Source organism: Falco naumanni, chromosome 10 (genome assembly GCF_017639655.2).
Source record: "Falco naumanni isolate bFalNau1 chromosome 10, bFalNau1.pat, whole genome shotgun sequence".
In the NCBI taxonomy this organism is placed as follows: domain Eukaryota; kingdom Metazoa; phylum Chordata; class Aves; order Falconiformes; family Falconidae; genus Falco; species Falco naumanni.
This window is the reverse complement of record NC_054063.1, coordinates 36,750,067-36,776,938: the sequence shown is the minus strand read 5'-3', so window position 1 is coordinate 36,776,938 and position 26,872 is coordinate 36,750,067. Positions and strand designations below refer to the sequence as shown.

At 55.9% G+C, this 26,872-nt stretch overlaps 1 protein-coding gene across 2 annotated transcripts; it reads left to right on the top strand.

Annotated features, from left to right (window-relative positions):
• L3MBTL1 (L3MBTL histone methyl-lysine binding protein 1) lies at positions 1-26,682 on the top strand. Of its 2 annotated transcripts, none has more exons than XM_040609090.1 (23): positions 1-105; positions 7,022-7,219; positions 8,402-8,564; positions 9,435-9,658; positions 10,433-10,577; positions 10,731-10,869; positions 11,568-11,691; positions 12,340-12,427; positions 14,598-14,689; positions 15,322-15,426; positions 16,296-16,431; positions 16,734-16,834; positions 18,520-18,671; positions 19,589-19,665; positions 20,070-20,155; positions 20,740-20,850; positions 21,135-21,249; positions 21,491-21,590; positions 22,502-22,699; positions 23,023-23,069; positions 24,031-24,188; positions 25,033-25,095; positions 26,078-26,682. In XM_040609090.1, exons 3-23 carry the CDS (start codon positions 8,429-8,431, stop codon positions 26,210-26,212), a joined length of 2,532 nt encoding a protein of 843 aa, XP_040465024.1. In that variant the 5' UTR covers positions 1-105; positions 7,022-7,219; positions 8,402-8,428; the 3' UTR covers positions 26,213-26,682. The 2 variants fall into 2 exon arrangements, with proteins under 2 accessions (XP_040465024.1, XP_040465025.1); XM_040609091.1 differs by lacking the exon at positions 1-105 and adding an exon at positions 5,690-5,853 and having other exon boundaries at positions 16,743-16,834.
• The last annotated feature ends 190 nt before the right edge of the window (positions 26,683-26,872 follow it).

Sequence of the window (26,872 nt, the reverse complement as noted above, 5' to 3'; positions counted from 1 at the left end):
AGCCGTAGGGCGGCTCCGCGCAGCGCACGCCGGGCCGGGCAGCCCCCGCCGCGGCTGGCAGCGAGCGCCCGGGCCGGGCCGCGGCCGCCGGGCCCCGCCGTGGAGGTAAGGAGCGCGCCGGGCGCTGCCTGCCCCGGGCCCCCCCGCGGGCCGGGCCCCGGGCCGAGCGCGGCTGGGGGCCGCGTCACGCTCCGCGCCGCCCCCCGCAGCCGGGGCGGCCCCGGGCCTGCCGGGGGGGATCGCTCCGCCACGGCCGCCGCTCGTCAGAGGCCCCGGTGGTGGCGGGGCCGGGGGCGGCGGGGAGGGATGGGCCGGGGGCTGCCTGCCCTCGTGCCCCCGGGGGGGCTGCGGAGCCGCCGCGGGTCGTTCTGCGGCTGTAACGTCCATGTGCAGGGAGGTATTTTTTTTCTCGAGGCACTACGCCCAACAGCAGGGATGTGTGACCAAAAAATAATAATAAAAAATAAATAAAAAAGAGTACGTGCATGTGCTTATCTTAACAAATTTAAAAAAAAAAAAAAAAAAAGTACGTGCAGGTGCTTATCTTAACAGAAAAAAAAAAAAAGTATGTGCAAGTTCTGGTCTTGCTGAAAAAAATTTAAAAGAAAAAAGTACATGCAGGTGCTTGTCTTACCAAAAAATTAAAGTAAGTCTGTGTGGGTGCTTGCCCGCTTTGGACAAGTTCTGTGCTGGTGGGCGGTGGGTCTCACTGGGCAGACTGGTCCCAGCTGGGCGCGTGTGGTGCCAGGCGCTGCCCGGGGTGGCCCAGCGGTGTGGGACGGCTCTGCTCTGGCTCTCCCGAGGGATCCTCTCCGGGAGACACGAGGTGGGAAGCCCCTCGCAGGGGGGGCGCTTGGCCGTCTTCCCTCCGGTGCTTCTCAGGCACCGCAGGAGCACAGGCTGTCCTGGAGCCCAAAGGTGACACCGCTGTGGCCCTCGAAAGGGTCCTGCAGCACCGGGGGCATCAGCCCAGCCGAGGGGGGCACCCAGCAAACAGTCCAGGCTATGGGGTGGGGGCTTTGGACCTGCTGGGACACGTTCTGGGTTTGTTTCTTTAGGAGTTGTAAAAGACTGCACATCTTGAAACATTTCGGGATCGTGTATCAATCCTCTTTGGATGTTTCCGCCTGCTTGTAAGTGTCACTTGCAGAAAACCACCCTGTGTTGAGCCCTGACGCTGGCAGGGTGGGATGCTGCAGCCCGGCTGGCGCTGCCGACGGGAGCGGCTTATGGCAGCAGAGTGGAAGGTGGGACGTGGGTGCCCCCTTTGTGCCCCTCCAGTGTTGGCTGAGGGTCTGCGCCCAGTCGGAGCTGCCCAAGCTCCCTTCCAGCCTCAGCACTGAGCGTGGATAGTGTCACCTTGAGCCCACTGGGGTGGCACGTGAGGTTGCTGGTGGCTGCTCCTTCTCTCCCCCTGTGGCTCTGAGCAGATCCACAGGCCCAAGAGCTAGTCCCAGTGGCAGTGACGCCCCTGGGAACAGCAGGTGATGCCCAGCCCAAGTGTCTCCACTTTGTTAGCTGTGCCTGAACCTGAAGGTACCTGTCCGCTGTCTTGCCCTTCTTCCTCTGATTTCTTACTTTCACAGAATCTATTAGCTATTTTGAAATGTGCAACACGAACGGCATCTTCCTGCACGGAAGGATGCTTCATCCTGCTTTGAGGTGTTAGTAAATACCATGGTCTGTTCCAAACCTTACCCCATGCTGCAGCAGAGTTAGGACTCTGTGGCCCCTGGTTCCAGGGGAGGCGTCGCCTCCTGGGTTTGGAGCAGCAGTCAGATTTGGAAGGGAAGAAGCCGGTGTGTTTGCCTTTCTCTGCTGAGCCGCTTGCCTGTGCAAAGGGTGTTACTGACCGTGCTTCTCTGTATACGGAGCAAACACTTTCTGCAGTGCCGTTGGTCTCTTAAACGCCTGCCCTGGGCAATGTCAGAAGATGGGAAGATCCAAGGGAGCAGCTCCCAGCCCACCATGTCTCTGCAGTGCTCTGGTGTACCACTCGTGGTTTTAGCATGATCCCAGCTGGTGCATTTTCTTAAAGGCTCGATGTTGCCACAGGAGGTAATTAACAATCCATACCTCACCCATTGGTAAGGATGGGGAAGTTCTTTGTTGTGGCTGAGGAAATTCCTGAAAAAATAATTCGCAGATTCACAGGCTGATTGAGGTTGGAGGCACCTCTGGAAGTCACCTTGTCTAGCCCCCTGGCCCATCAGGGCCACCCAGAGCTGGCTGCCCAGGACTGTGTCCAGGTGGCTTTTGAGTATCTCCACAGATGGAGGCTCTACCACCTTCCTGGGCAGCCTGTGACAGTGCTTGGCCACCCTCACAGGGTTCAGAGGGACCCTCCTGTGTCTCAGTTTGTGCCCATGGCCTCTGGTCCTGTCCCCTCTGCCCCCTCCCTCCAGGTGTTTGTACACATCAGTGAGATCCCCCGGTGCCTGCCCTGCTCCAGGCTGAGCAGCCTCAGCTCTCAGCCTTTCCTCACAGCAGAGATGCTCCCATCCCCCCCTCATCTTCACAGCACTTTGCTGGGCTCTCTCTGGCCTGTCCCTGTCTCCCTTGTACTGGGGAGCCCAGTGCTCCAGCAGCGGTCTCCTGGGTGCAGAGCAGAGGGGAAGGGTCCCCCCCTCCACCTGCTGTGACGCTTCTCCTGGTGCAGCCCGGACACCGCTGCCACCTTCACTGCAAGGGCACGTTCCTGGCTCGTGGGCAGCCCGGTGTCCCCCAGGCCCCCGGGTCCTCTGTCGGCTTTAGCTTTCCAGCTGGGGAGCCCCCAGCACATACCAGTGCAGATTTCAGGAATATTTAAAAAACTCAGAAGCCGCAATAAACATGTTAATATATTTTGAAATATGGTAATTTTAAGGCAATTTTGTGATGAAAAGGAACACTTATTTTGACCAGACTGTGCTTTATAAAGTGCTGACGGGGCTGTACCGTGTCTCTGTGCTGGGAGCTGCTTTTCTCTGAGCCCCTCTGTGGCCTGTTGCATGCAGTGTATCCCTCCTCTTTCCAAACAGAGGGGCAGCCCCTGGCTGTGCTGTGGCTTTGTGAGAGGGTGGGTGTGAGGCTGTGGCGGAGTCGGAGACTCTGGTGTACAGCAGCCACAGAAACGCTTGCTTTGCAAGCCCCTGTGTCACCAGCCCGGAGCGCTGCTATGCCAGCACCCGGCCTTGCTGGTTTGATGAACTAGAAACTCTGAGCAGCAGGACCAGTGAATCTGGTGGCCCTAAAACGCGTGTTTGGTGGCCAGTTTCCCCTGTGTGTGTGCACAGATCAGCTGTCCCCAGGCGCACTCTGGTGCTCGGGAGGTTCAGCCCATGTTTCATGCTGACGCCCTCCTGCAAGGTGGGGTGCAATGTGGAGACCCTCTTCTCTGTGCAGGTGCTAGGTTTCCCAGACTTGAAGGTTTTACTCTGACAGAGACCACCGTTACAGGGACGTCTAATCTTGCTGTCAAAGCTGGTTGAAATAGGCTGGCGAAGTCTGACTGCAGACAGATGGCCGTATGCACGTACATACTTGTACATGGAGAACGTGGTTGCAAGAACCGCTTTACCAGAGCGAAGCAGGCCAGGAGAGAGAGCACTTCTGTGTGGAAGTTGTCTTGAAAAATTCCTCCTTCCAGCCAGCGTGTTGTGGCAGTCTCTGGAGAGACCACAGGTCAGCGTGTATGCATGGCCAGGCTTCCCTAGGGTGGCTTTTCTTCTTTCTGGCTTCCCCAGAGTGGGAGCCCGAGGTCCTTGGCCGCCCCTCAGCAGAAGGCAGCGGAGAGCAGTGGGTGTGCAGGCTTGTTGGGGCGTGGGGCTGACCTACACCCCACGGAGTTACGCTCAGTACCAGGAAAAATGGAGAGCTTGGGGCCTCGCTGATAAGTTCAAAATAGCTTTCGCGTCTACAGTTGCTTGCTATTTTAAAATCTGGATGGTGGGATTTTTGAAAGCTGCGAAGTGTTGGCCTAATTATGGTCCTGTCGGCGCAGGTGGAGATTCTTCAGATGTCACTGGGGCATGTGTAGGCCAAAAGCTTTTTAAGATCCCACTAAATGAAAAATTGAGAAAATAAGTAAACTTTCTCTTTATCGTCTGGAGCAGTCACCAGAAAGGGAATGCGTTAGGTAGTTTTGCTAATCGTTGTGCTAATTTGTAGGGAACGTGCTTTCCCTGCTGGGAGGTTTTCAAGACCAGACTGGATAAAGCCCTGAGCAGCCTGGTCTGATCCCGTAGCTGACCCTGCTGTGAGCAGGAGGTTGGACTAGAGACCTCCTGAGGCTCTTCCCAGGCCCAGTTATCCTGCCGTCCTTAATGGGCCATAACGTGGCTTGTAGGGGACCCCTTGAAGTGTTCTCTGGGGTGGTGGGACCTGCCCAGGCTCTGGCTCCATGCACTGAACCAGGCCTGTCTCAGCTGCAGGCATCTTCTCCCTGACATCTGTCAGAGGTTCTGCTCTTGGGCACCAGGGTTGTCCAAAGGGACGTGTGCCAGTGCCTTTCCCTGCTGTGGCAGTGGTGCTAGGGCAGGTCATAGCGGTGGCTGTGCTGCCTTACAGAGGTGCTTGTCCTTTTCTCCCCTTTTCCTCATATGCTGCTTCTGACCTGAGATACCTCACAGCAGGTTGGGCTTCCAGGTTTTTTTTCTGCCAGCGTTTTGAAAACTGTGAACTGCAAACAATGTCTCCAAACCTGATTCTCACTCCTCCAGGTTGGGGATTGAGCTCTGCGGCTTGGTACTGCTTCTGCAGGGGTTTTCTCAGAAATTCCAAGTTAAAAGTTTGCATGTGCTATGGTTGATGTGAGCAGTGTTGGTGGTAAATTGTTGTCTAACACCATGGAAGCCCTTGACAAGAGGTGGGAGAGCCCTGGGAATCCCTAGGATTCAGCTGTGGCAACGATGTGCTTACAAGTTCACGCCAGCGGTGTTCTTGCTGCTCGTGTGTGGCCTTGGAATAGCTTTGGGCCTGTCAGCCCCCACATATCTTAAAATGAGAGAAATGTGGCTTGAGATGTCTATAAGCATAAGGGTTTGTGGTGTCTAGGACCTCAAAGCCTTTGTTCCCTGTGGGATGGAGCGGGACACGTGCTGGGGGAATTGTTTGCAGAACCTGTGCTCCACACGTGCTGGAAGGGCAGGAGCTGGGGCAAGGTGTTAGGGAAAGGTTTCTGCCAACAAGAAAGAGGAGCTCTGGCCAGAGGTGCTGCAGGAAGCTTGGGCATGGCTGCTGAGGGGCAGAGAGGAGCAGGAGTGACGGTTTGTTCTCGGGCAGGGCTGTGGGCTGGATGGGCTCCTCTGCCTCCCTCAAGCTCCCTGGAGGGCTCTGTACCCTCTGAGCTGGGCTGCCCAGCAGCAGGGGGGGGGACGACACGTGCCCTTTGCTGCCATGAGGCCTTTCCCAGGAGCCCTAAATCTCAGTTATTTAGTTCTTCCAGTTTAAGGAATAGCACCACAGTCTATAATCCAAATTAATTCTGTTCCCCCTGACCTCACGAGGCACAGGAGAACCAGTCTCAACAGCATTTGCAGGCAGCCCTACAAGGATTTGGAGAGTGACACGTGATAATTACTGCTGATTATTTCCTGTGCAATTATTGTTCACATTATGGACTGCTCTACAGAGATGAGTTTGAGCATCACCCAGCTTGGGCACTGGATCTAGTTATTTCTTTTCCTTTCTAGGCATTTCCAGTCCCAAGTTCTCTTTAAATAAATAATTAAAAAAAAAGCCAACAGCTCACACAGAACGAGGAGTTGTCCTTGGAACGTTTGACCCATGTGATGAATCAAGAATAAATAACAGATTTATTTATCCTAAGGACGCAAAGAAGTTCCTAGTGGATATTGGGAAGCACCAAGACAGGTTGGCTGCCATATTCATTTTGACTTTCAGTTGGAGTCCGGTGTCAAGCTGAGTTACCCAGTTCCTTTGGTTCTCCTGAGACTTAACAGTCCTTTCCTGGTGCTGCACGTGGAGGGCCTTAAAGGTCCGTATCATCTGTCAGTTGAACATCAGGTATTTCTGATCACAAACCTGGCAGGACTGTAAGAGAGAAGTAGTAGTAGATCTTCCCCCTGACGTGAGCACACCGTCCCACTCTTTACCCTCTGGTTGTAACGCCTTTATCTTAATGCCTCAGGTTTTAAAATTTCAGACTGGCCTTTGTTGCCAAATTCTTATTTAACTGTGCTTCACAGAAATGGTCATCCTGTTTTCCACGTGGCTGTCTTCTCTTTCAAATCCAGGTTGCATTGAAAGCAACTAAGACACAAGCACAGCCCCCTGCTTAGCCCCGTAGCTGCCCTGCCTCTGTCTTGACAGAAAGTGCTTTGGAGAGGGTTTGGGAAACAGGGCAGGTCCAAAATTCTTCCCCACCGCACTGTCCTCAGGCTCCAGTGGTCTCTGGGACACTGCCCACCGGTTTCAGTAGGTGTGGAGACATCTGCCTACCCTGACCGCATCCAGGGATACTGCTGGTTTTCCACTCAGCCCTGTGTACCCATTGCACCTTTCACTTGGGCAGGAGCAGCACCAAGAGTCCTCCCTCACCAGGGCACCCTGGGCACCACAAGGCAATGCTGTCCTTCCCTCCAGTTTGCAGGCAGACCCTGGTCTGGGGACATCCTGGTGTAGGCACCATCCTGCCTGCTGGGGCACAGGAGGGGCCAGCTGCTGCCACAGGAACAGGGAGGCGAGGGGGGCAGCTGGCAGGGCCACCGTGGCCCGCTCCAGCTGGGAGCTCAGGTCACTCAGGCAAGGTCTGAGACCGAGTCAGGATGCTAGCAGCAGGTCAGGTCCTGGCATAGGCAGGCTGAGAGTGGGCTGACATGGGTGGATGTCCCGGGGGGCTGGTGAGATCCAGTAGTGCCCTCAGGGCCCTAACACCTTGCCTGCTTCTTGAAATTGATGGCTGAATGGGTTGAATGTCACCAGTCCTGTGAGAAACTCAGCTGCATGCAATTGATGTCATGTTCTGTGCCCACCCGCCCCCTTGGTTAACTCCTGTCACTTGTGAAATTCTCTCTTACAGCCAGTTCGAAGATCAAGGGTGGCAGCCCAGCAGGAGAACTGGAAGGGGAACTTCAGGGACCTCCGTCTTCTCCAGGATAGAAATTGCCAACCCTGAGTCACAGCCTGCATCAGAGTGGTGTAGACCGCAGCGGGAGCTGGGAGCAGCCATAGCTTGTGGTGGACCTGCTGTGCTTGTACCTTCTTATGGTGGTGCCAGGTAAGAAAAAACCCTCAGTGTTTGCAGGCTTTGAGATGGGATCTCGCAACAGGGGTTTTACTAGGTCGTGTTGGTGCCACTCAGTGGATAAGGAACTGGCTGGGTGGTCGCGCTTAAAGAGTTGTGGACAATGGCTCAACGTTCAAGTGGAGACCAGTGACGATGGCATTCCTCAGGGGTCCATACTGGGATCGGTGCTGTTCAACATCTTTGTTGGTGACGTGGACAATGGGATTGAGTGCGCCCTCAGCAAGTTTTCCAAGTGGTGCGGTTGGCATGCTGCAGGGAGGGATGCCGTCCAGAGGGACCTTGACAGGCTTGAGAGGTGAAACTCATGAAGTTCAACAAGGCCAAGCATAAGGTCCTGCACCTGGGTCAGGGCAGTCCCTAGTATCTGGGCACAGAATGGACTGAGAGCAGCCCTGAGGAGAAGGACTTACACGTGTTTGTTGATGAGAAGCTTTACCTGAGCTGGCAATGTGCACTCACAGCCCAGAAAGCCAACCGTACCCTGGGCTGCGTCAAAAGAAGCGTGGCCAGAAGGTCAAGGGAGGTGATGTTCCTCCTTTACTCCACTCACAAGACCCCACCTGCAGTACTGTGTTCAGCTCCGGAGCCCCAACATAAAAAGGATGTGGACCTGTTGGAGTCCAGAGGAGGCCGTGACGATGATCAGAGGGCTGGAGCAGCTCTGCTATGAAGACAGGCTGAGAGAGTTGGGGCGGTTCAACCTGGAGAAGAGAAGGCTCCAGGGAGACCTTACAGCACATTCCTGTGCCTAAAGAGGCTTATAAGAAAGATGGGGACAGACTTTAGTAGGGCCTGTAGCGGTAGGACAAGGGGGGATGGTTTTAAACTGAAAGAGGGTATGTGTAGATTAGATGTTAGTAAGAAATTCTTTGCTGTGAGGGCGGCGAGGCGCTGGCACAGGCTGCCGAGAGCAGCTGTGGGTGCCCCATCCCTGGCAGTGCTCAAGGCCAGGCTGGACGGGGCCTGGAGCAACCTGGTCTAGTGGGAGGTGTCCCTGCCCACGGCAGGGGGTGGGAACTAGATGGTCTTTAAGGTCCCTTCCAACTCAGACCGTTTTATGAAATGGAGGGACCATCCTCCACAGTGTCTTTCTCGCTTCTTTGTTGTGTTTGTACTTGTACCAAACTTGATTTCTTTCTTGCTGTCTTCCAGTGTCTCGCTCTGTGCCCAGGCAAGGTGATGGACAGCAGAGCAGAGATGGAAGTTGTGAGAAGCACGAAGGGGAATGTTGCTGGGGAGGTCAGCGTCCACGTGGTCACCACTGAGAGCACTGTGCAGAGCACCCACCTGCCAACGACTGCCTTCATCATACCAGGTATGTGGAACTGTCCTCTGTAACTGTGCCTCCCCAGCCTTCTCCCCCCACACCGATACCTCACGCTCCTTGCGTATCTGTGCTCCTCCCAAATCCTTGGGAGGCAAAGCTGTGCTGCTGTTGCAATCTTAGAGGTTCTCTGTGACTATCCCACATCACTTGGACAATTTGTGGCTGATTAAAACCTCTTGAGTTTTAAACCAAAGCCCTGATGTCTGGGGCCCTGTGTCAGTGCAGCGCAGTGTGCTGGGTGCCTGCGTGCAGGGCATGTGGCCTCCTGGGTCGCTGCGTTGTCGCAGAGTCGTAGAATGTCTCAAGTTGGACGGAACTGATAAGGATCATTGAGCCCAACTCCCTGCTCTTCACAGGACTGCCTAAACCTAAACCATGTGACTTTCATGAGGTGTGTGAGCAAAGCATGGATGTGTTAGCTGAGGTCAGGGATGTTCTTGCAAAGCAAATCTCCCAGTTTTTGCACTCCCAGTGCCTTGGATCCCAGTGCAGAGAGGCCCTGGACTGCACAGTGAGTCCCTGTGAAATTAAACTGAACTGGGAGATGCAGTCCAGGAGCTTGCCAGCATGCTCCTGCCACATCAGAGCATCCTGCTCGTGGGAACAGTCTGAGATTAGGCTGAAGTAGGAACCCTTGAATGTGGATAGTGTTGGGGCCACCCCCCAGCACAAGCCATTGCTGGCTGCGGATCTTGTTGGGTCACACTGCCTGCTTTGTGGGTGCTTTAGCCCACAGCACAGAGCCCTTGGCAGCGAGACTATGTCCTCTCTGTCATTTTGTGCTGCCTTTGAGCCTTGTTTGCATCAGTTAAGTGTTCTGTGTGTGCCTCTGGTTGTTTCCTTTCTTCCCTTCTCAAGCAAATGCCACTACCATCAACCTTCCCACGAGCACCTTAGAAATTCAGCGATTCCCCCGGGAACCACAGAGAAGCACAGGGGCCGAGAGGCCAGAGAGGGGAGCAGGGAGTGAGCCCATCACAGCTACTGTCATTCCCCAGATCAGCGGGGTGCAGACCTGCAGCACAGTCCGTGTGCTGGAGTGGAAAGATGGGGTGGCTACTTTGCCTGGGAGTAACCTGCGGGTAAGTGTAGCCCTGGGACACCGTTTCTGCCCCCCCCCTGCCGCTCCCTGCAGCTGCTTGCCCTTGTAAGTGGCAGTCCTCCAGCCTGTGGCAGGCAGGGACCACCAGGATGACATGGCCCTGGCAGTCCCTGCGCCCCGACTGGAGGGTCCCTCAGCTGCTCTGGCTCTGCAAAGCTCTTCTTGTGCCCCATCCCTATGCCCCTTCCATCTTATGAGCTTAGCAGACAGAGCATACACATGGTGCCTGAGGGGCTGCAGCAGGTCTGCCGTGCACAGGGAGGCAGAGGGATGCTACATGTGTGGGGTGGCTTTCCTTTCCAAACTGTGCCATGGAATTGGCTCTCACCAAATGCCTGCACTCACCCTGGAAACAGTGGTCTTGCACTCATCAGACGGCGGGTGCCTTTAGGTGTACCCCTCAGTACATGAAGTGGCTTGCACAAAATGCACCAGTTTCTCAGCTGCTGCTCAGCCTCAGGGCACCACATCCCCCAGCCATGTCCCTGCCCCTCATCTCACCCGAGCGCAGGCAGTGTGCTCGCCCTGGCAGGCTCAGCGGCCAGCGCAGGGCAGTGCAGGCAGCTGCAGCAGGGCAGGTGCACTCTGCTGCTGTGCTCACCTCTGTCACCAGAAGAGCTGTCCTCTTGTTGGACACGCTAATGACTGAAAGCGTCCCTTGTTCTCAGAGCTCACGTGCACCCACTAGCTATCAAGTTACGTTTCTGTCCTCCTTGTTAACTATTTTTCCTTGTTTTTTGGTTCAATGACATAGTTTCGAATAAACGAGTATGGGACACTGAAGGTAGTGAGTGCTGATAAGATGCCTCCAGTAGACGCTATAAAGGAGGGTCACACAGAGAAGGACGGGGACTCAGAGGTGGCACCCACCAGCAGGGACAATCCTACTGTGGCTCAGGGTAAGGGCACCATGGTAGCACTTCTGGGGTGGGTACCCTCATCCAGCAGGCGCTGTCTGGCGTAGGCCCTGAGCAAGGCAAATATCTCCTGCTTCCTGCTCTCTTTCCCTCACTGCACCTTGTGCCTCACTGCTTCTCTTCTCTGTGACTCAGATGTGCCAGAGCAGATCAAGCTGCCGACAGCAGAAACCATGTGCCACTGTGATACCTGTGGCCGGAGACATGTGTCAGATGGAGCCCGGGAAGGCCGTGGCTTCTGCAGTGAGCACTGTCACCAGCAGTTCAAAGAAAGGTAAAGGGAGCAGAGTCTGCTCTGTGCAGAGCAATATCCATCCGTCTGCCCTCCCTCCCCTGGTCCATATGCTCCAGCAAGGGCTACAGGCACATCTGTCTGCAGCAGATGCTGAGCACCCCACTTGTTTCCTTCTTTCCTGTAGGCAGAGTGCCCTGGCTGCAGTGGTGGGGGGATGAAGGCTTGTCCCAGGGGTCAGCAGGAAGCACAGGGGCCAGATTTTCTCCTGCCCAATTTGTGGCCTCATAAACACGTATCCGCTGGAGCAGGGCTGCAGCGGGAGGTTGCTGCAGTGGGTGCTTCCAGGCTGAGCAGCAGTGGGAGGCATGGACCATGACAGCATTTCTAGCCCTTCTGCTTACTGATGTATGACTCCTGGGTCTCATTTTCCAGCATCTCTGTGTGACTATGATGCAGCTTAGAGCCCTGCTGTGAAACTGGATCCCATTTGATCCATCCCTGGATTCAGGTTTCTGACACCCAAGCGGGTGTGAGGGTGATTCTGGTCTGTAGCATGGTTCTGACCTCTTGCCAACTTGTGTGCTAAGAGGAGCGCACACATTAGTCAGGAGGGATGGGAGCATGTGTGAGTAAGAAATGGGGTGACAGTGATTCTCCAGGAGCCGCTGCACTGGCTGATGCCCCAGCCATTGCCACATACCGTGCCACAGTGGTTTATTCTTCCTTCCTCTGTGCAGGTCCGTCATTGTGGAAAACTCTGCCAGCAGCACCAATGCTGCTGAAATCCTCAAACCAGTGAAGAAACGAAAGAGGAAGGACTACCAGAGCCCTTCGGAGGAAGAATATGAATCTGAGCAAATGGTAGGAAGAGGACAGGGAGGGCACGTGTGGGCATGTGCTGGTGTCAAGGGTGGGCCGTGGGTTGCCCCTGTATGCGCTGAGATTGTGCACAGTTCTCATCTGTACTTTTCTGTGCTATGTCAGCTATACGTCAAAGGTGTAACCTCTTGGCTGTTAATGCCCAAAAGACTTGAATGTGTAGAGCATCAGGGCTTCTAGACACTTGGCTAGCTGTTTGGCAGGCCGAGCGCCTGGGGCTGGGCATGCCAGACACGTCCTCATCGGGCTGTAGGTATCGAGCGCTCTCAACTGCTCTTTTGAGTCTGGGCCGCCAAAGTCAAGTGTTGAAGTAAGAGGGTGTCTGTCTGTGGCGTGTGTCCGGGGCACGGGAGGGTGACACTGACAAGGCAAGGAAGCTCTGCTTGCCAGCCCTGGCTGTAGCAGATACATGGCAGGTGCAATCGCTACCACTGGGCACCAAAATCCCGCTCAGGCTGCTGTCATCAGATCCTCTTGGGTGCCCATTTCTGGGCCAAGCATCAGTCAAATTGTAGGTGGTGTGGAGGCACAGTGTGGCCCTTGGCAGTAGTGTGAGGGTATAAAACTCAGCATAAACCTCTGTGCAGACCTCCAACACGATGGATTTCTGGTTTGTCTGCTCATGTCTAGGAGGAGAAGCAGGAAGAGAGGAAAAGCTCGATGGGAGACTCTGCCATCAGCAATCCGGAGGCTGATACGTGGAATGGGAGCCAGCACGGTATGGAGGGCTGGGTGGGTGGTGGGGTGAGCACTCCTGCCTCAGCTGTGGGGTCCCACTGTGGGGCTGGGCCAGAGGTTTGGTGCTCCAGCAGAGTCAAACACCCAGTGCAGCGCACTGGTACATGTTCCTTAAGGCTTGTAAGCTCCTCTGCTTGCTTGATCCTGCTCTCTCTGTCTCTTTCCATTTCTCTCCTTTCCTCTCTTTCTTTCCGTGGGAAAGGTGCACCATTACAGATATGGCTGTGTCTTCTTCAGGTACTGGGCTGTACTGTACAGTGCTCTCCAGTCCCTCCCCTTGTGAGCTGAATTTATTACTCGTGGATACCATGTTTACTCAGAGATGCACAATCCTGAGCAATAATGTGACTCAGTGCCACGTATGGCTTTGCCTTGCCTTTGGACAGTCTTATGGGGAACTTCCCTCGCTTGTTTGGGAGCTCGCAAGTTCTGGAGCTGCTCCTGTAGGTCTGGTGCTGTTGAAGCTGGGTGATTTGGGGTTGTCTCACCTCATGGGGATCTATTCCTGGACTGTAGCAGAGGAGGTCTTAAACGCAGAGCTGTTGACACAAAGGGAAGGGAGACAAGCTGAAAGATGCAGTGTTTGCTTGTTTGGGTTTTTTCCTGCAGCGCGATGGGGGAGAGGGGGAGGGAAAACTTGGGAAAATACTGAAAATAAAGATTGATGGGAAACCTTTCGTTTTTGAGTAGTGAAAGGTCATGCTCAAAGTAATTTCAAAATTCAGCTGGTCCAGCTTCATACTCCTCTCCATAACCAAGTGTAGGGACCGTAGCAGGGGCCAGGTGTCATTAAGCCCTGATGTTACAGAGTTAACCACTATTTAGAAGGAATCTCGTACTCTCTTACCAGGTCCTTTTCTCTACAGTCTGAGCTTTGAACATGTAACCTTCCCTGCTGCATACAAGGAAGCAGTGCTGAGCCTTGTTATGTCAGCATTTTATTTTCTCTTATTTTAGAAGTACATCAACAAACAAAATGCACACCTGGATGCTTTGGTGCAGCAGAGTCGGTGTATGCTCTGGCTGCAGGCGTATTTGTCATTCTCTAGAAGTGCAGAGCTTGTACTTACAGATTCCCCAAACATGCCCACTGCTTTTTCCTATGTCCTAAAGAATAATAAAGGTGTTTGGCACTCTTAAGTATTAGTGAAGCATCTAGGTTAGTAACCTTGCTTACTGAAGCTCAGCTTTCATGTCTTCTGCAAGTTCCTATTTTTTCCACCTCCCCTTCCTGTAAGCTCAAGAGAGGAAGGAGCTGGGCTGTTTTTGCCCTGCGTTGCTGGCCTGCCCTGCTCAAGGCTGTCTGCCCTGGCTGACCTGTGCCTGTGAATTACTCAGCACCGTAATAGGCACAGCACTCCCAGAGTCCCTTCAGGCGATATGAAGCAGGGAGAGAAAGTGGATGGAGAGCAAGAGACTTGGTTTGTGTCTTGTGTGCCTTGGGCGAGGCCTTTGTGGCCTTCCCAAAAGGGTCAGAGGCATGGAGAATCCATCTCCCTGCCTGTGAAGAGACGATGCGGTCTTCTTTTCATGAATACCTTAAGGGCAAACGCATCTCTAGGGCATCAGGGTGGCGCTGGTGTGCCAAGGGGGGCTCAGGTGGTTGTCTCAGCAGAGGATAGCAGAGCTGGTGCCTCTGGAGCAGCAGTGGGAGGTGAGCCCACTGCTGGTTTGACTGGCCGGGAGCCCCTTGCATCTGGGAGTGATTCCCAGACCTCTGGATGGATCCTGCTGGTTGTCCCAAATCCATCAGTGCCGTGGCCGTTTTGGATGTACTGACTGGAGGAGGACTGGTTGCAGAGGTGTCCTGATGCTTTGCACAGGCTGGCTTGTCCCTCAAGCTCCTTAGGTGCCTTACTAGAGCATCATGCAGCAAGAGAGGACATTTGGGTCATGGGGACCTCTGTGAGAGAGGGGCCTCTTGGCTCTGACCCTCCTCAGCCAGCCAGCCAGGTCTGCTGGAGAAGGGGTCCTGGTAGGACGGTGCTGAGCTTTGGAGGGATGCAGGACTGTGTGCGAGAGCGGGACGTGGCCCCAGCGGGACCCATGCGCTCGCCTGCCCTCCGCTGCCCTGAGGCAGGCAGGCAGGGACGGAGGCTGGAGTGGACCCTCAGCAGCGCGTCTTGTGTGTGCGTTTGTGCTGCGCTCAGGTGCCAGTGAGGAGAAGAAAGAAGGCTGGTCTTGGGCGTCCTACTTGGAGGAGCAGAAAGCTGTCGCTGCCCCTTTAGATCTCTTCCAGGATGTGAGTTGGGATTTTCCTGTCTTTTTCCCTCTTTCATCTTCTCTTTTCTTTCCCTTTTTTTCCCACCCCTCCTCCTTCTCCTCTCTTCCTTGCTTCCCTATTTTGCGCGACTCTGAGCGATAAGCAAGCTCGCATCTTCACCTGGAGGTGACCAGTCAGCCTCCAGTTTTGATTTGCCCCGAGTCCCACTCCCCAGCAGGGTGCTGTCCCCCATCCCAAGCAGCCCACGCTGGCCTAGGACATCCCTGTGGCCCTGGCAGGGTGGCGCAGCCTTTCCAGCCCTTCCCGGAAGGCAGGTGTGGGCTCTCCCGAGGCCACGTTGCTGCACCGCACTCCTGCGCTCAGGCACCTGCTCGCCAGGGTGCAAGAGGAGTCAGGCCCGTGCCCCACGTGCTGCGGCCGCTAGCGCAGGGACACCCTGCCCGGCCAGCAGCAGGGGATGCAAACCCACAAGGAGCTGGAAGAATGCCTTTTTCTATGGGAAAGAATTAGAATTCGAACCAGAACATAACCTGTGGCCCACAGTCTCCTGTTCCCAGCAGCTCCCATTGCCTGATGGTTGCTCCTTGGGATGGTTCTAGACCCAGTTATCTGTGTCGTTTTTTACACTGTAGTTTAATTTTTGTTTCCAGTACCAAGTAGCTTCCCAGCACAAGAATGGCTTTAAAGTGGGGATGAAGCTGGAGGGGATCGATCCGCAGCACCCGTCTATGTACTTTATCCTGACGGTGGCTGAGGTAAGGTGCCTCCGGCGTCCGTGTTCCTCGGTCCCCTCCTTGCGCCCGCGCGTGGGAGGCTCTGTGGCGGGGGCTGCTGCTGGCCGGTCCGTGGAGGAGACCGGCTTTGGACCCTCGCCTGCATGTCGCTGCATGTGATGCTCCCACACCTTGGTCAAGCGAGCAGGGAGTTCCTCCCAGCTCACGGGGCAGGAGACAGTGTTGTGGAGCAGTGGTTCTGCCCCAGCCGGGTTGGTCTGTCTGTCTCTCTGACACGGCAGGGCCACACGGGGGAAGAGACTGTGGTGATGGTAACAGCTTTTTGGAGCTGATGCCCCTCAGACAGGTCTGAGCCCTGGCGATAGCGGGTGTGGAGGCATCCCATTGCTCTTCCTTGTGTCCATGGAGGCCCTGTCTGTGGGGCTCCCCACTTAGCCTTGTGGCAGCTGAACCAGTCCTGCCTTGCAGCGCTCCCCAGGCAGCCAGGGAAATCAGCTGTACAACAGTGGCTGCTGTTCTTGCTGCTGGGGAGATGTCACCAAACCAGCACGGCATTTAGCCAGAATCCCTGCACCATTTCCCCGGGTGCAGAAAAGGGAATCCTTGCGCTTGCTGGACCCAGCAAGGTGCCCCACCATGGCATGTCACGCACCAGCCTGAACCTCCCTTCTTAGGGCTGGCTTGGTGGCCTCGCACTTACCTTGTTCTGTGCTGTACGCCTTTTGGGGCTGGCATGTGTCCTCTGATGTGGGCACTGGCCGATGAGTGACCTGGCTTCCCTAAGTGATATGCTGAGGTTGTGTGTGGGATGGGAGGTGTGCGTGATGCTTGGCCAGGGACAGCAGGAGGGTTTCATGCTCCTTTCCTTTTCCTGCCCTTCCCGCTGGCAGGTGTGCGGTTACCGGATGCGCCTCCACTTTGATGGCTACTCTGAGTGCCACGATTTTTGGCTGAATGCTGACTCCCCCGACATCCACCCCGCCGGCTGGTTTGAGGAGACTGGGCACAAACTCCAGCCCCCAAAAGGTAAGGAGTTAGCAAGTTGCTGGGTCGTGTTGAAGTGGAGACCCAAAACGTAGAGCTGGAGGTGGGGACAGGGTGGCTCCATGGAGCCCTCAAAGGGATGCTGCTGTACTGGGGGGGTTCCACAGGACAACCTTTCGGGCACCCATTGTGCTAAAGATCTCTGCTTGCTCCCATTCTGGGGCAGAGCCCTGCCACCTGGATGTCCCAGTGCCAGGCTGCAGCCAGCAGCTGTGTCCCAGGGCACAACCTCCTGGCTGCTCTCTGTGAACTCTCTCTCTCTCTCTCTCATTTCTCTTCCTGAGGGGTTGTAGGTTATAAGGAAGAAGAATTCAGCTGGACAAACTACCTGAAGATAACAAAGGCTCAGGCAGCTCCTAAGCACCTCTTCGTGGTTCGAAATACTGTGAGTAGCAGCTTCTCCTTCCTGCCAGAGCCTGCAGGTTCAGGTGTGGCTTCTTGCCCTCCAGCTGAGCGGAATGCCTCCACCATTGCTGGGCAAAATTTTCTCTGTCCACCCCTGTCACGGTCCGCTCAGTGGGCTCGTGATGGTTCATTTACTATGATCTCGAAGCGCAAAAATCAAGGCGACCACGTTGAGGGGTTATGCTTCAATCCATTTTATTGTTTGCCCGTAAAGCAGCGTGCGATAGGGAGAAGGACAGAAAGTGAAAAAAAGGTAAAGTGAAAAGGAAAGAGGATTATAGTGACCACCACCGGTCCAAGGCGTCCCTATGGTCCCAGGTCCAGGCAGCGTCCCGCCGGTCCTTCCGGTCGTCGTGATCCTTGGTGGGGAAGATCTCCAAAGTTCAGTTGCTAAAGAGTCCTCTTTTATGCCGAGCAATACACGTTGCTCCTGCTCTGGCCCGTGGATTGTTGTCAGTCTCTGCCTTCTCGAGCCAGGTTATCACGCATGTTACGGTTCATTGTAATGACGACAGTTGTTATACGACCTTATTGTAGTCGTTCCTTCCAGTCCCAGGTGGCAGGGAGCGGCACAGCACTCCTCGTACCGTGCAGTTCTCCTTCCCGGGGTCTCTGGGTCTCGGTGTCCATGAGGAGCACATTCCATCTCCAGGTCTCTGTTAGCAGTGTTGAGACAATATCGTTCTCTTTAGAGTGACTCTTACAACCCCATGCTTCTCAAGTTCGCAGTGCAGAGGGCCAGGAGAGCATACTGCTGGCATTGCTTAATGAGATGAGGCATGCTTTGCTGCTGAGGATCTGTAGCTTGGACACCAGTTTGGTGTGCCCCAAATTGGCATTGGCCTGAGTCACTCTTTCATTCAGGTTGGTCTCATGGACAGTTAAATATGTTGCAAAAGTACTGGTGAGAAGTAACCACTACTCTCAACAATTACTTTGCCAAACCCCCTCGGTTAATATTTCATAAGTGTAACTCTTTTGTCTCTGTTTTGTGTCTTCGTTGTTTCTGTCTCTGCCTTTATTTTTCATATGGCAGCTTGGGTAAGGAAAGCGGGAATGTGGAGTGCAAAATGTTGATGGTTTCTTTGTCAGCTGCTGAGGAAACTCAAACCTACTGATAAATCAGCCTCTCCCAAGTTATTTATTGTGCCTAAACTCTTCTGTTCATTGCTGCAACAATCCCACTAGCATGTGTGGTGCAGCATTTTGCACAGATTTCTGAATTCCAGAGATAAAGGTGAGGTAGGATGAATGATGACCCCATCCATCCCAGCTCCTCCTGCTAAGCCTAGGGCGTTGGTTGCTGCTAGCACACATGGAGAGCATGACCGCAGACAAGTGTTTTGTGACAAAATACAAATCACTGGAAGTTTGAGGCTGTTTTTCTCTTAGAGGTTATTGCTTATAGAAGATCCTGAGGTTCTGAAGATGTCTTTTCCTCTTTGTTTGTTTGGCCAAACTGAGTTACCCTCTGCCTTTTTTCTTGCATGCAGAGCAGGGCACTACCCTTCTGGAATCCTTAGTGGTCCCAGGCCTGCTGGAGGCCAGGCACAGTCTGGTTTTGGGAGGGTTTGGGCAGATGCCTCCTTGCAGCAGGCAAGGGAAGTAGTGAGGAGGGCACTGGGACTGCAGCTCTGAAGGAAACCTGCTCCTCTTTCCTCACAGCATGAGGCTTCCCCAGGCTTTGAGGTGGGCATGAAGCTCGAAGCTGTGGACCGCATGAACCCTTCCCTGATCTGTGTTGCCACAGTGACTGATGTGGTGGACAATCGCTTTTTGGTGCACTTCGACAACTGGGATGATACTTATGACTACTGGTAAGTGCACAGAGGCTCCTGGGGTGCCAGCACTGGGGAGACACCCTGCCGCTGCTTCAGCAAGAGTTGACAGGGTGCTCAGGAGAGCACGGGGCAATCCTAGCACGCTGCTGCAGACAGGCCACCAGTGGTTCCCCTGTGCTGGGAGACAAACCTTTGCCTGTTCCGTGACATGTCTTGGGATGTTGCCACGGCTCTGTAGTTAATGTGAGGCAAAGACAGGCGTGATGGCATATTGTGGGCTGCCCTGAAACCCACCTGGGAGATGGAGCCGCCTGCGATGCAGAGGCCAAAGGTCTGATCTTTAAAGGAGCTCCTGTGTCTGTAGGCAGGGGATTGTGACCAGGGCGGGGAGGTGTCCCAGCTGAGGCTGGCTGAGGCTGATTACCATGGCCAGTTAGCATAGTCAGGGTCCTGAGAGCAGGTCCTTCCCTTTGTGGCTGGAGCCCTCTGACCTGTCACCCCGAGGACCTGTGGGGCTGCAGTGGTTTCTGTCCCTGGCTGCTCCTCACTCACCCGTGTCTGCTGTGACCTACTGGGAGCCATGACCGTCGGGTTCCCGGATGCTCCGGTGTCATGGCTGCGGGCTCTGGAAGGCTCAGCCTGTCTCCCGGCAAAGGGTTGCTGTTCCCCGGGCACTTCTGCAGCAGGGCTTGCACCCGGCGCGTGTTCATGTGCTGACCCTCCGAGCTGGAGGCCCCCTGCTCTCGCCCTTGCCTTGCCAGCGCCTGTGTTTCCTGGGTCTCTCAGGGACCAGGGTGCTGCAGACGACCTTGGCTTCTGCAGGGGCTTGTGCTGGTGCTGCAGACCTGGGGGTGCTGCCCCGTGGCCTGCCCTGCGCCCCTGCAGCCTGCGCTGTCTGGCAGCGATACACCAGGCATCTCAGCCTTGTGTAAGGGTTTGGGTGTGTTTTCTAGGTGCGAACCCAGCAGTCCGTACATCCACCCAGTTGGATGGTGTCAGGAGCACGGCAAACCCCTCACACCTCCTCAAGGTGAGTCAGTGGCCCGGGAGCGCAGCCATCACTGGCGCGTCCCTGGGGGACAGGCTTCCCAGGGTGGCATGGAGGAGCCTGGGGGTGCAAGCCCCATGGCCCTGGCTGGCTGCGGGCCCAGGCAGTTTCCTTCAGCCAGGCCACAGCGGGGGAGGTGGCACGCTCCTGCTGAGGCTCCTGGACACGTGTTCAGGTGCAGCGGTGGTTGTGTCAGACCAAGTGTTTCTGCTTTCTTGTACCCTGGGTTTCGTGATGCACGAGGAAACAGTAGCACCTCTTGGTCCCTCTCACATTCCTGTGTGTCTGGCACAGGCTTGGTTCGTCCTTCAGGGCAGTAGGACATTCTGGGGTACTTGCTGTCTTCCTGCAGGTGTGTCTCACCGTCTGCATATTCCCCCTTCTAGATTATCCTGAGCCCGACAGCTTCACCTGGGAAAAGTACTTAAAGGAAACTGGAGCATCTGCTGTCCCGGCTTGGGCCTTTAAAGTGGTGAGTGCCACAGCATCAGCTCCGCTGTGCCTGGGCAGGAATTGGGCGTTTCTCCATTGTCGGGTCTTTGCTTTTATGAAAAGTCAAGTGGTGTGCATTCAGGTCATTCATGCTTCTGCCACAGGCCTGGGGCTCGGACCTACGCTCAAGTCTCAGAAGTCAGGGCTATCCTGAGCAAATAGTTCAAAACTGGGAAAAATGGGAAGTCTGACCATCCCCTCAGCTAGGCGGGAACTGGTGATGGGAAATTGTTCAGGCTTGCTTGATCGTTGTTGTCTCCAACTGCAGCAACAACAGCTGTGTCCAGCCACGCGTGGCTGCAATATAAATCCCCAAAACGTGTCTCTTGGAGACCTTCTTCCCTTGGGCACAGCTTTCCCATCTTGTTAAAACACAGCTCAGACCCGGGAGGCCTGTCCCCACTCTCTCCTGTTGCCAGTGTGAGCTGGGATGGCTCTTACCCGGACAGGCCAGGGCTGGGAGCTGGGCTTGAGGAGCGCACGCTGCTGGGAAAGCTGCCGAGGGGCGTGGGAGCCCGAAGCACAGTCCTGCTCCCCGCTGACCTGGGTTCTTCCTGGCCCCAGCGCCCACCCCACGGCTTTCTGGTCAACATGAAGCTGGAGGCAGTGGACAAGAGGACTCCTTCCTTCATCCGAGTGGCCAGTGTGGAGGATGTGGAAGATCACAGGATAAAGGTGGGTGCTGGAGCATCGGTGCTGAGCCTGTGTGCAGATGCTGTGCTGGCTTGCTCCTGCCCTTCCCAACTCGCTGCCTGTTGCAGTGGCAAAGCGTGCGGAGGTCTGCAGAAGCACACCGCTCCGAGGGCGGCAGGTCGCAGTGGCTGGCTCCAGGGGTGGAGGGGGGCCTTGTGCTGCAGTTCAGCTCTACTCTGCTGCTTGCTTTCACCTTGGAGGGCTCCAGAGCTCCTCCGGGAGGTGCCCCGAGGTGTGAAGGCTGACCTCTCTACTTGTCTCCCCAGATCCATTTTGATGGCTGGAGCCACGTCTATGATTTCTGGATTGATGTGGATCATCCGGACATCCACCCCATAGGCTGGTGCTCAAAAACTGGACACCCGCTGCAGCCTCCTCTCAGTAAGTCCTGCGCCTGGGTCAGCCCCCCATACCAGCGTGCCAGATCTCCGCTGTCGCTGCCACCTGCCCGTGCACAGAAACAGGAGGGCAGGTGCTGGCTGAGGGTGGGCAGGGAGGAAGGGCCTTGCCACAGAGCTGTTATTTGGAAAGTCCTCCCTGTTTGATGCAGGCAGGGAGCCCGGAGCCCTGGCTCTGTCTGGCACTGCAGCCGTGACAGTCTCTCTTTCCTCTCCTGGTCTAGGGCCAAAGGAACCAGCCTCCTCTGCCCATGGGGGCTGCCCAACCCTGGGCTGCAAGAGCATCCCTCACACCAAGAGCTCCAAGTACAGCTTTCACCACAGGTGAGCTCCCCGGCTCAGCTCCCTGGCTGGCCCTTCCTCTGCACCCACCGCCCCAGGCAGCAGCCAGCCCTTCCCTGCACCCACCCCACGCCTGGCTCTGTCCCCCGCTGAGGGGCAGCCCTGGCACTCCCCTGGCCCCACAGAAGCCTGGAGCCTGTGGCTAGTGTAACACCTGCCAGCTCCTACTTGGTGCCTGTCCTGTGGCACCCAGAGACCCTGGAGCGCCCTACGTGCCCATCTACCTGTGGGGACATATGGGCTACATAGGGGACAGTGCCTCTAAAATGCTGTTCACTGATACCAGCTCTGAGGATGATGTTCCTCCAGCCCCTCATGGATGCTTTTCACTGTGAGGGTATGAGCTGGAAAGTTCCAAGAAGGAACAATGCCATCTCCACCAGCTCAGTCAGTCGCATGCGTGACCTTTTCCAGGGGAAGCCAGGCACGGTGTAGTGCTGACCCCAGCGCGGCAGGCTGGTGCCAAGAGAGACGAGTATGGTGGAGCATCCATGAGGATGGGGAAGGCAGATCTGGCTCCCAGGTCTACTGGCCACATTGGTGACACTTGCTTCCCCCTCACTGTGAGGCTAGTCGGGATGCCCATGGGGACAAGGAAGGGAAGATGGAGACTGTGAACCCCAGTGACCTGCTTGGTCGGCACTGTGGCGCACGGGGTGGCTGTGATGGCAGCGGGGAAGTGGGACAGGCGTTTGTAGCTAGAGGGACTGGGCATGCCCTGCCCATGCACGCAGCACACTCGCCCCGGGAATGCGTTCAGCACGCCTTTATTCTGCCTCCCACAGCCAGGGCTACGGCTTCCCATGCTCGGGGGCAGAGGGGTGGCCCTGCTGGCTCGACCTGCAGTGCTGCTCTGAGCTGGGTCCAATGCTTGCCTCCCCTCTGTTCTCTAGGAAGTGCCCCACGCCGGGTTGTGATGGGTCAGGACACGTGACGGGGAGATTCACGGCCCATTACTGCCTCTCAGGGTGCCCACTGGCAGAGAAGAACCAGGGCAGGCTTAAGGCGGACTTGTCTGACACCGAGGCCTCGACTCGCAAGAGGAACCTGATAGGCTTCCCTCAGCGGAAGAAGTCTCGGCACCACGGGAGGTAGGGGCGAGCCCGGTGAGCCCCGTGCAGCAGCGCACGGCCCCTGTGCCACTGCCGTCCCCGGGAGGGGTGGCCAAGCCGGAGAGGCTCCTTGGCTGCAGGGGAGCGTGGTTGCTGGCAGCTGGCATTTGTCCTTCCAGCTCTGCTGGGCACCTCTCTTGGGTTTTCTTCCTATGTCTTGTGTCTTTAGCTGTCAACCCCTTGGGTCAGGGTCCAGGAGGTAATCCTTGCTCCCACTGCCAAGGCATTGCTCTGTGCGGTGTGGAGGAGGGCCCTCGGGCCAGTTCCAACCCAGTTGGAAATCAGTCTTCCTGTCTTTTTAGAGGGCGACCCCCAAAGTACCGGAAGATCCAGCAGGAAGACTTCCAGAGTAAGTGCCATCCTCTGCCACGGTGTCATCACAAGGGCAAGGCTGCAGAAGCTGGGGTGGGGGTGGCTGGAGGCAGGTCCCCCTGGACCCACTCGGTCAGACCTCCCCCAGGGCAGCCCCGGTGAGGAGCTTGTGGCTGACTGCCGAAGCTGACCATCTGACAAGGAGCGCCCCTGCCTCTTACCAGAGCTCTGCTCCGTCCCCTGTCATGTCTCTTGGTTTGTGTCTGTGAATCTTTGAGTGCTTTAGGGCAGGGAATTAGGATCCTCTCTCTGTGGCAGTGCAGTTTCCCTGGTGCTTTGGTCTCTTCAGACAGGGATGCGGTGCCTTTATCCTGCGGCTGCCCTACCCCAAAATTATCAGTGTGCTTGTGAAGTGCCAAATCATTGCTGCAGTGCAGAAACTGATGCTGAACAGTTTGCTTGGCATTTAGTTCTGATAACTGACGTGAGACGATGACTGACGTTTATTCCAGCCACTGTCTGTTTTACCATGGGCTGTCCTACTGCCTTCCCCAGCGCTGGTGGTGAATGAAGAGGGATCTCTTCATGGGAGCCATCCTTGACTCCTTGGAGCACAGAGCAAGGGAAGAGCTTTGTTAAAAAAACTGAAATGAACTGAATGATATGGGGTGGCATTCTGGTGTGAAATTTGACATGGAAGTCTAGTTCAGTATGGAAAATGAATGATTGAAGGTGGTGAGAATAAGGCAAAGCCAAGCTTGTCTCTAAACTTCTTCCCCCACCATCCCCTATCCCACCAAATGGAACACCTGGATACACTGATATCCTGTTAATCCAAGGGACAGCTACTCGCTCTTTATACCCAGACCCATGAGACCATCTGCTGCCAGCCCTGGGCCCTCCCCTGAATGGGGCCCTCCCCGAGGCTTCTGGGATAGGATGGGGTGAGATGTTCTCGTCCTTATACCTTGTATCACATCTTCCATTTTTATTGCCAGCAATTTCTTCAGACAATATGCACCAGTCGCTCTTCATGTCTGCCCTGTCTGCCCACCCTGACCGCTCCCTGTCGCTCTGCTGGGAGCAGCACTGCAAACTCCTGCCAGGGGTGGCTGGCATCACAGCGACTACAGTGGCCAAGTGGACCATTGACGAGGTAAGATGGTTTTGAAGACTGCGTACTGGCTCCTAACCCACTGGCATGGCTGGGAGCACTCTACCTGCCTGTGCAGCACCGTGTATGTACACCAGGCACAGAAGTGCTTTGGCGGCCACTTCCTTGAGCCAGCTGGGCGGTCTGCTGGGCTTGCTTCTGGGGTACAGTGTGGGCAGCTGCCAGATGTGAGCCCTGATGGCAGTTTCTGGGAAGCACATGCAGAACTACCACATTCTCGCTTGGCTTGAATGTGACACTAGCCCGGGGCAGGCGAAGGCAAACAGCAGTCTCTTCATTTAGCAAGTTAACGGTTTTCCAAGGAAATCAGTTTCATCTTTGCCAAGTTAAAAACCTAAACCATAGACTGCAGGTAAGAGGCCGCTTCCCTGTTTCTCTGAAAAAGAAATCTGTACTTCAGATTCTTCGTAGTCGCCCTCATTCAGGTTCTTGGGCGTCTGCATGTAAGGCTTGGGTAGCTGGCACCCTGGCCCCAGCCCCGGCAGCCAGCCCTGCCTGATTTCCCCATCACCCTCCAGTGTGCCCCTTCCCTCCTGCCCCTGCCCCTCCGTGGGAATTGCCTCGCTGTGCTGGAGCTGGCTTGCCAGAGGCGAAGCTGCTGTAGCATTTGCTGCTCTGGGGCTGGAGGAGGCCGGTACCTGTGCCCTCATCCAGGGGTGATCCCTGGGCATGGGAGGGTGCTGCAGCGGCAGCCTTTGCCCTAACAGCCACGTGTTACTTTACGGGGCACAAAATGCTTCTGTGGAACTGAGGGTGTGGGCTCACTGGGGGGTCTCCGGCCAGAAACGTTGCCTCTGTTGTGACGTTTTTCTCCGTTTATTCCAAGGTCTTTAGCTTTGTTCAGACTCTGACGGGTTGCGAGGACCAAGCCAAGCTCTTCAAGGATGAGGTGAGAAGGGCTGGAGGATGAGTGCAGGTGGCCAAGGTGACAGATCTTTGCTACCAGGGCAGGGAGGAGTTGGCCAGTGGCCTTCCTGCAGCCATTGCCATCAACACTGAGAGCATATCCAGCACCTGGCAGGGATCCCGCCCCGCAGCCCTGGGGGCAGCAGCCCTGCTGCATCCCAGTGCGCAGCTGCCGGCCTGTGCAGATGTGGTGGCAGGAGGGGAGATGCTGACCCCAGGGAGCTCTGCTGCCGGGCTCTCCCGGCATAGGTGAGGGAGGGCCCCTCTGAGGAGGCTGGGATGGGGGAGCGGGAGGAGGATGGGGTTGCAGCCTTCACCATCACCTCCTGAGGGAAGCTGCTTACTCCTCACCCATTCATCCTTCCCTTCCTGCATCCTCTCATCAGCACAACAGTTCGGTGACATTGCTGTCCGTCAGCCAGGCTCATTGTTTTTAGACCCCTCTGTGGACAGAGGCACAAGGGCGCTGCGGTACCCCTGGCGCAGGGCTGATCCTGAGCACGCTGGGTACAGCACGTGTCCCAGCCCACCAGTAAATGGCCCCTGTGCTTTAAGGGTGCTCAGGCACGCAAAGCTGAGCTGGGAGCAGCCTCCACGCGTGCCGGGACGTGGAGCAGGGAACAGCCGGGCGTTTGCCCGGAGCAGGCTGTGTGCTGGCTGCGTGCTGTGCCTGTTGTGCTCCAGCACAGGAGCTGGGCAGGCTGCAGCGTGGGCTCCTGGGGCGGCCCCTGCCGTGTCCCCCTCTCTGCCCTGTTCTGGGCACATGAGCACCCAGCTCTGGCTTAGCCGGGGCAGTGCGGGAGTGCAGCGGGTGGCCCTGGCCCTACTCCTGGGGATCATCTGTGGCACCTGGCTGAGGGTGAGCATGACTGTGCACATCCCCAGGTCATGCCCATGCTGGCTGTCCCTAGGAGGTCACAGCCTGGGTTTGCGGTGAGTGCCTTTGTCCCTGCTCTCCTCTCCAGATGATCGATGGCGAGGCCTTCCTCTTGCTGACGCAGGCTGACATCGTCAAGATTATGAGTGTCAAGCTGGGCCCGGCACTTAAGATCTACAATGCAATCCTCATGTTCAAGAATGCTGATGACACCTTGAAGTGACTTTTCTTGGCCTGATTGGGACCCTCCCTCAGCACTGGTGCTGCCAAACTGTCTGGTCAGGACAGAGATTCCCCCTGACTGGCCGCAGCTTGTCACGTCCTGCTCATGTCCTCTCGGGTGCCGCATCTCCGCTCTCCCACCAGTCCATCTCCCATCCTCTCCGCTCCACGCTGCCCTTCTCTTCCAGCACTGGGTGCAGGCTGACCCCAAGCCTCGGGGTAGCTGCAGGGATGGAGGGTGGACGTGGGACTAGTCTGTCCTAGTGCAACAGCTGCCCCCCAAGTCCTGCTGTGACTGCACTGCTGTGGGGGGGGGGGGTGTGCAGAGGGATGGGGGAGCAGCGCAGAGGGTCTAGCAGCTGGGGGCTGACACCACAATCAAGTCACCCAGATGAGGGAAGGGACTGACTGCCACATACATGCTTGCACCTGTTTAAAGGCTGGTCTTGGCTTTGCTCAGCAGCTGAGAAAGATTTTATTTTTTCTTTTTTGCCCTCAGTGTGTTTGGGGGGGGTGGGGGGTGCTTCTGCTAACACTGTTTCCAAGTGATGCTCTCAAGGAGCTTCTCACTTTGCCTTTTTCTCTGAATTCTTTTGACTTTCCCTTTTAAGGTCAGGTGATGACTTTGCCCCTTCACTGCACTGGGAACCAGTGGCCCACA

Excerpts from the sequence above, each read along its gene's own strand:
- L3MBTL1 (XM_040609090.1), top strand. The coding sequence starts at position 8,429 with ATGGACAGCAGAGCAGAGATGGAAGTTGTGAGAAGCACGAAGGGGAAT. Across the intron at positions 16,432-16,733 it reads CAAACTCCAGCCCCCAAAAG|GGGTTGTAGGTTATAAGGAA; the intron begins GTAAGGAGTTAG and ends TCTCTTCCTGAG. Across the intron at positions 24,189-25,032 it reads CCAAGTGGACCATTGACGAG|GTCTTTAGCTTTGTTCAGAC; the intron begins GTAAGATGGTTT and ends GTTTATTCCAAG.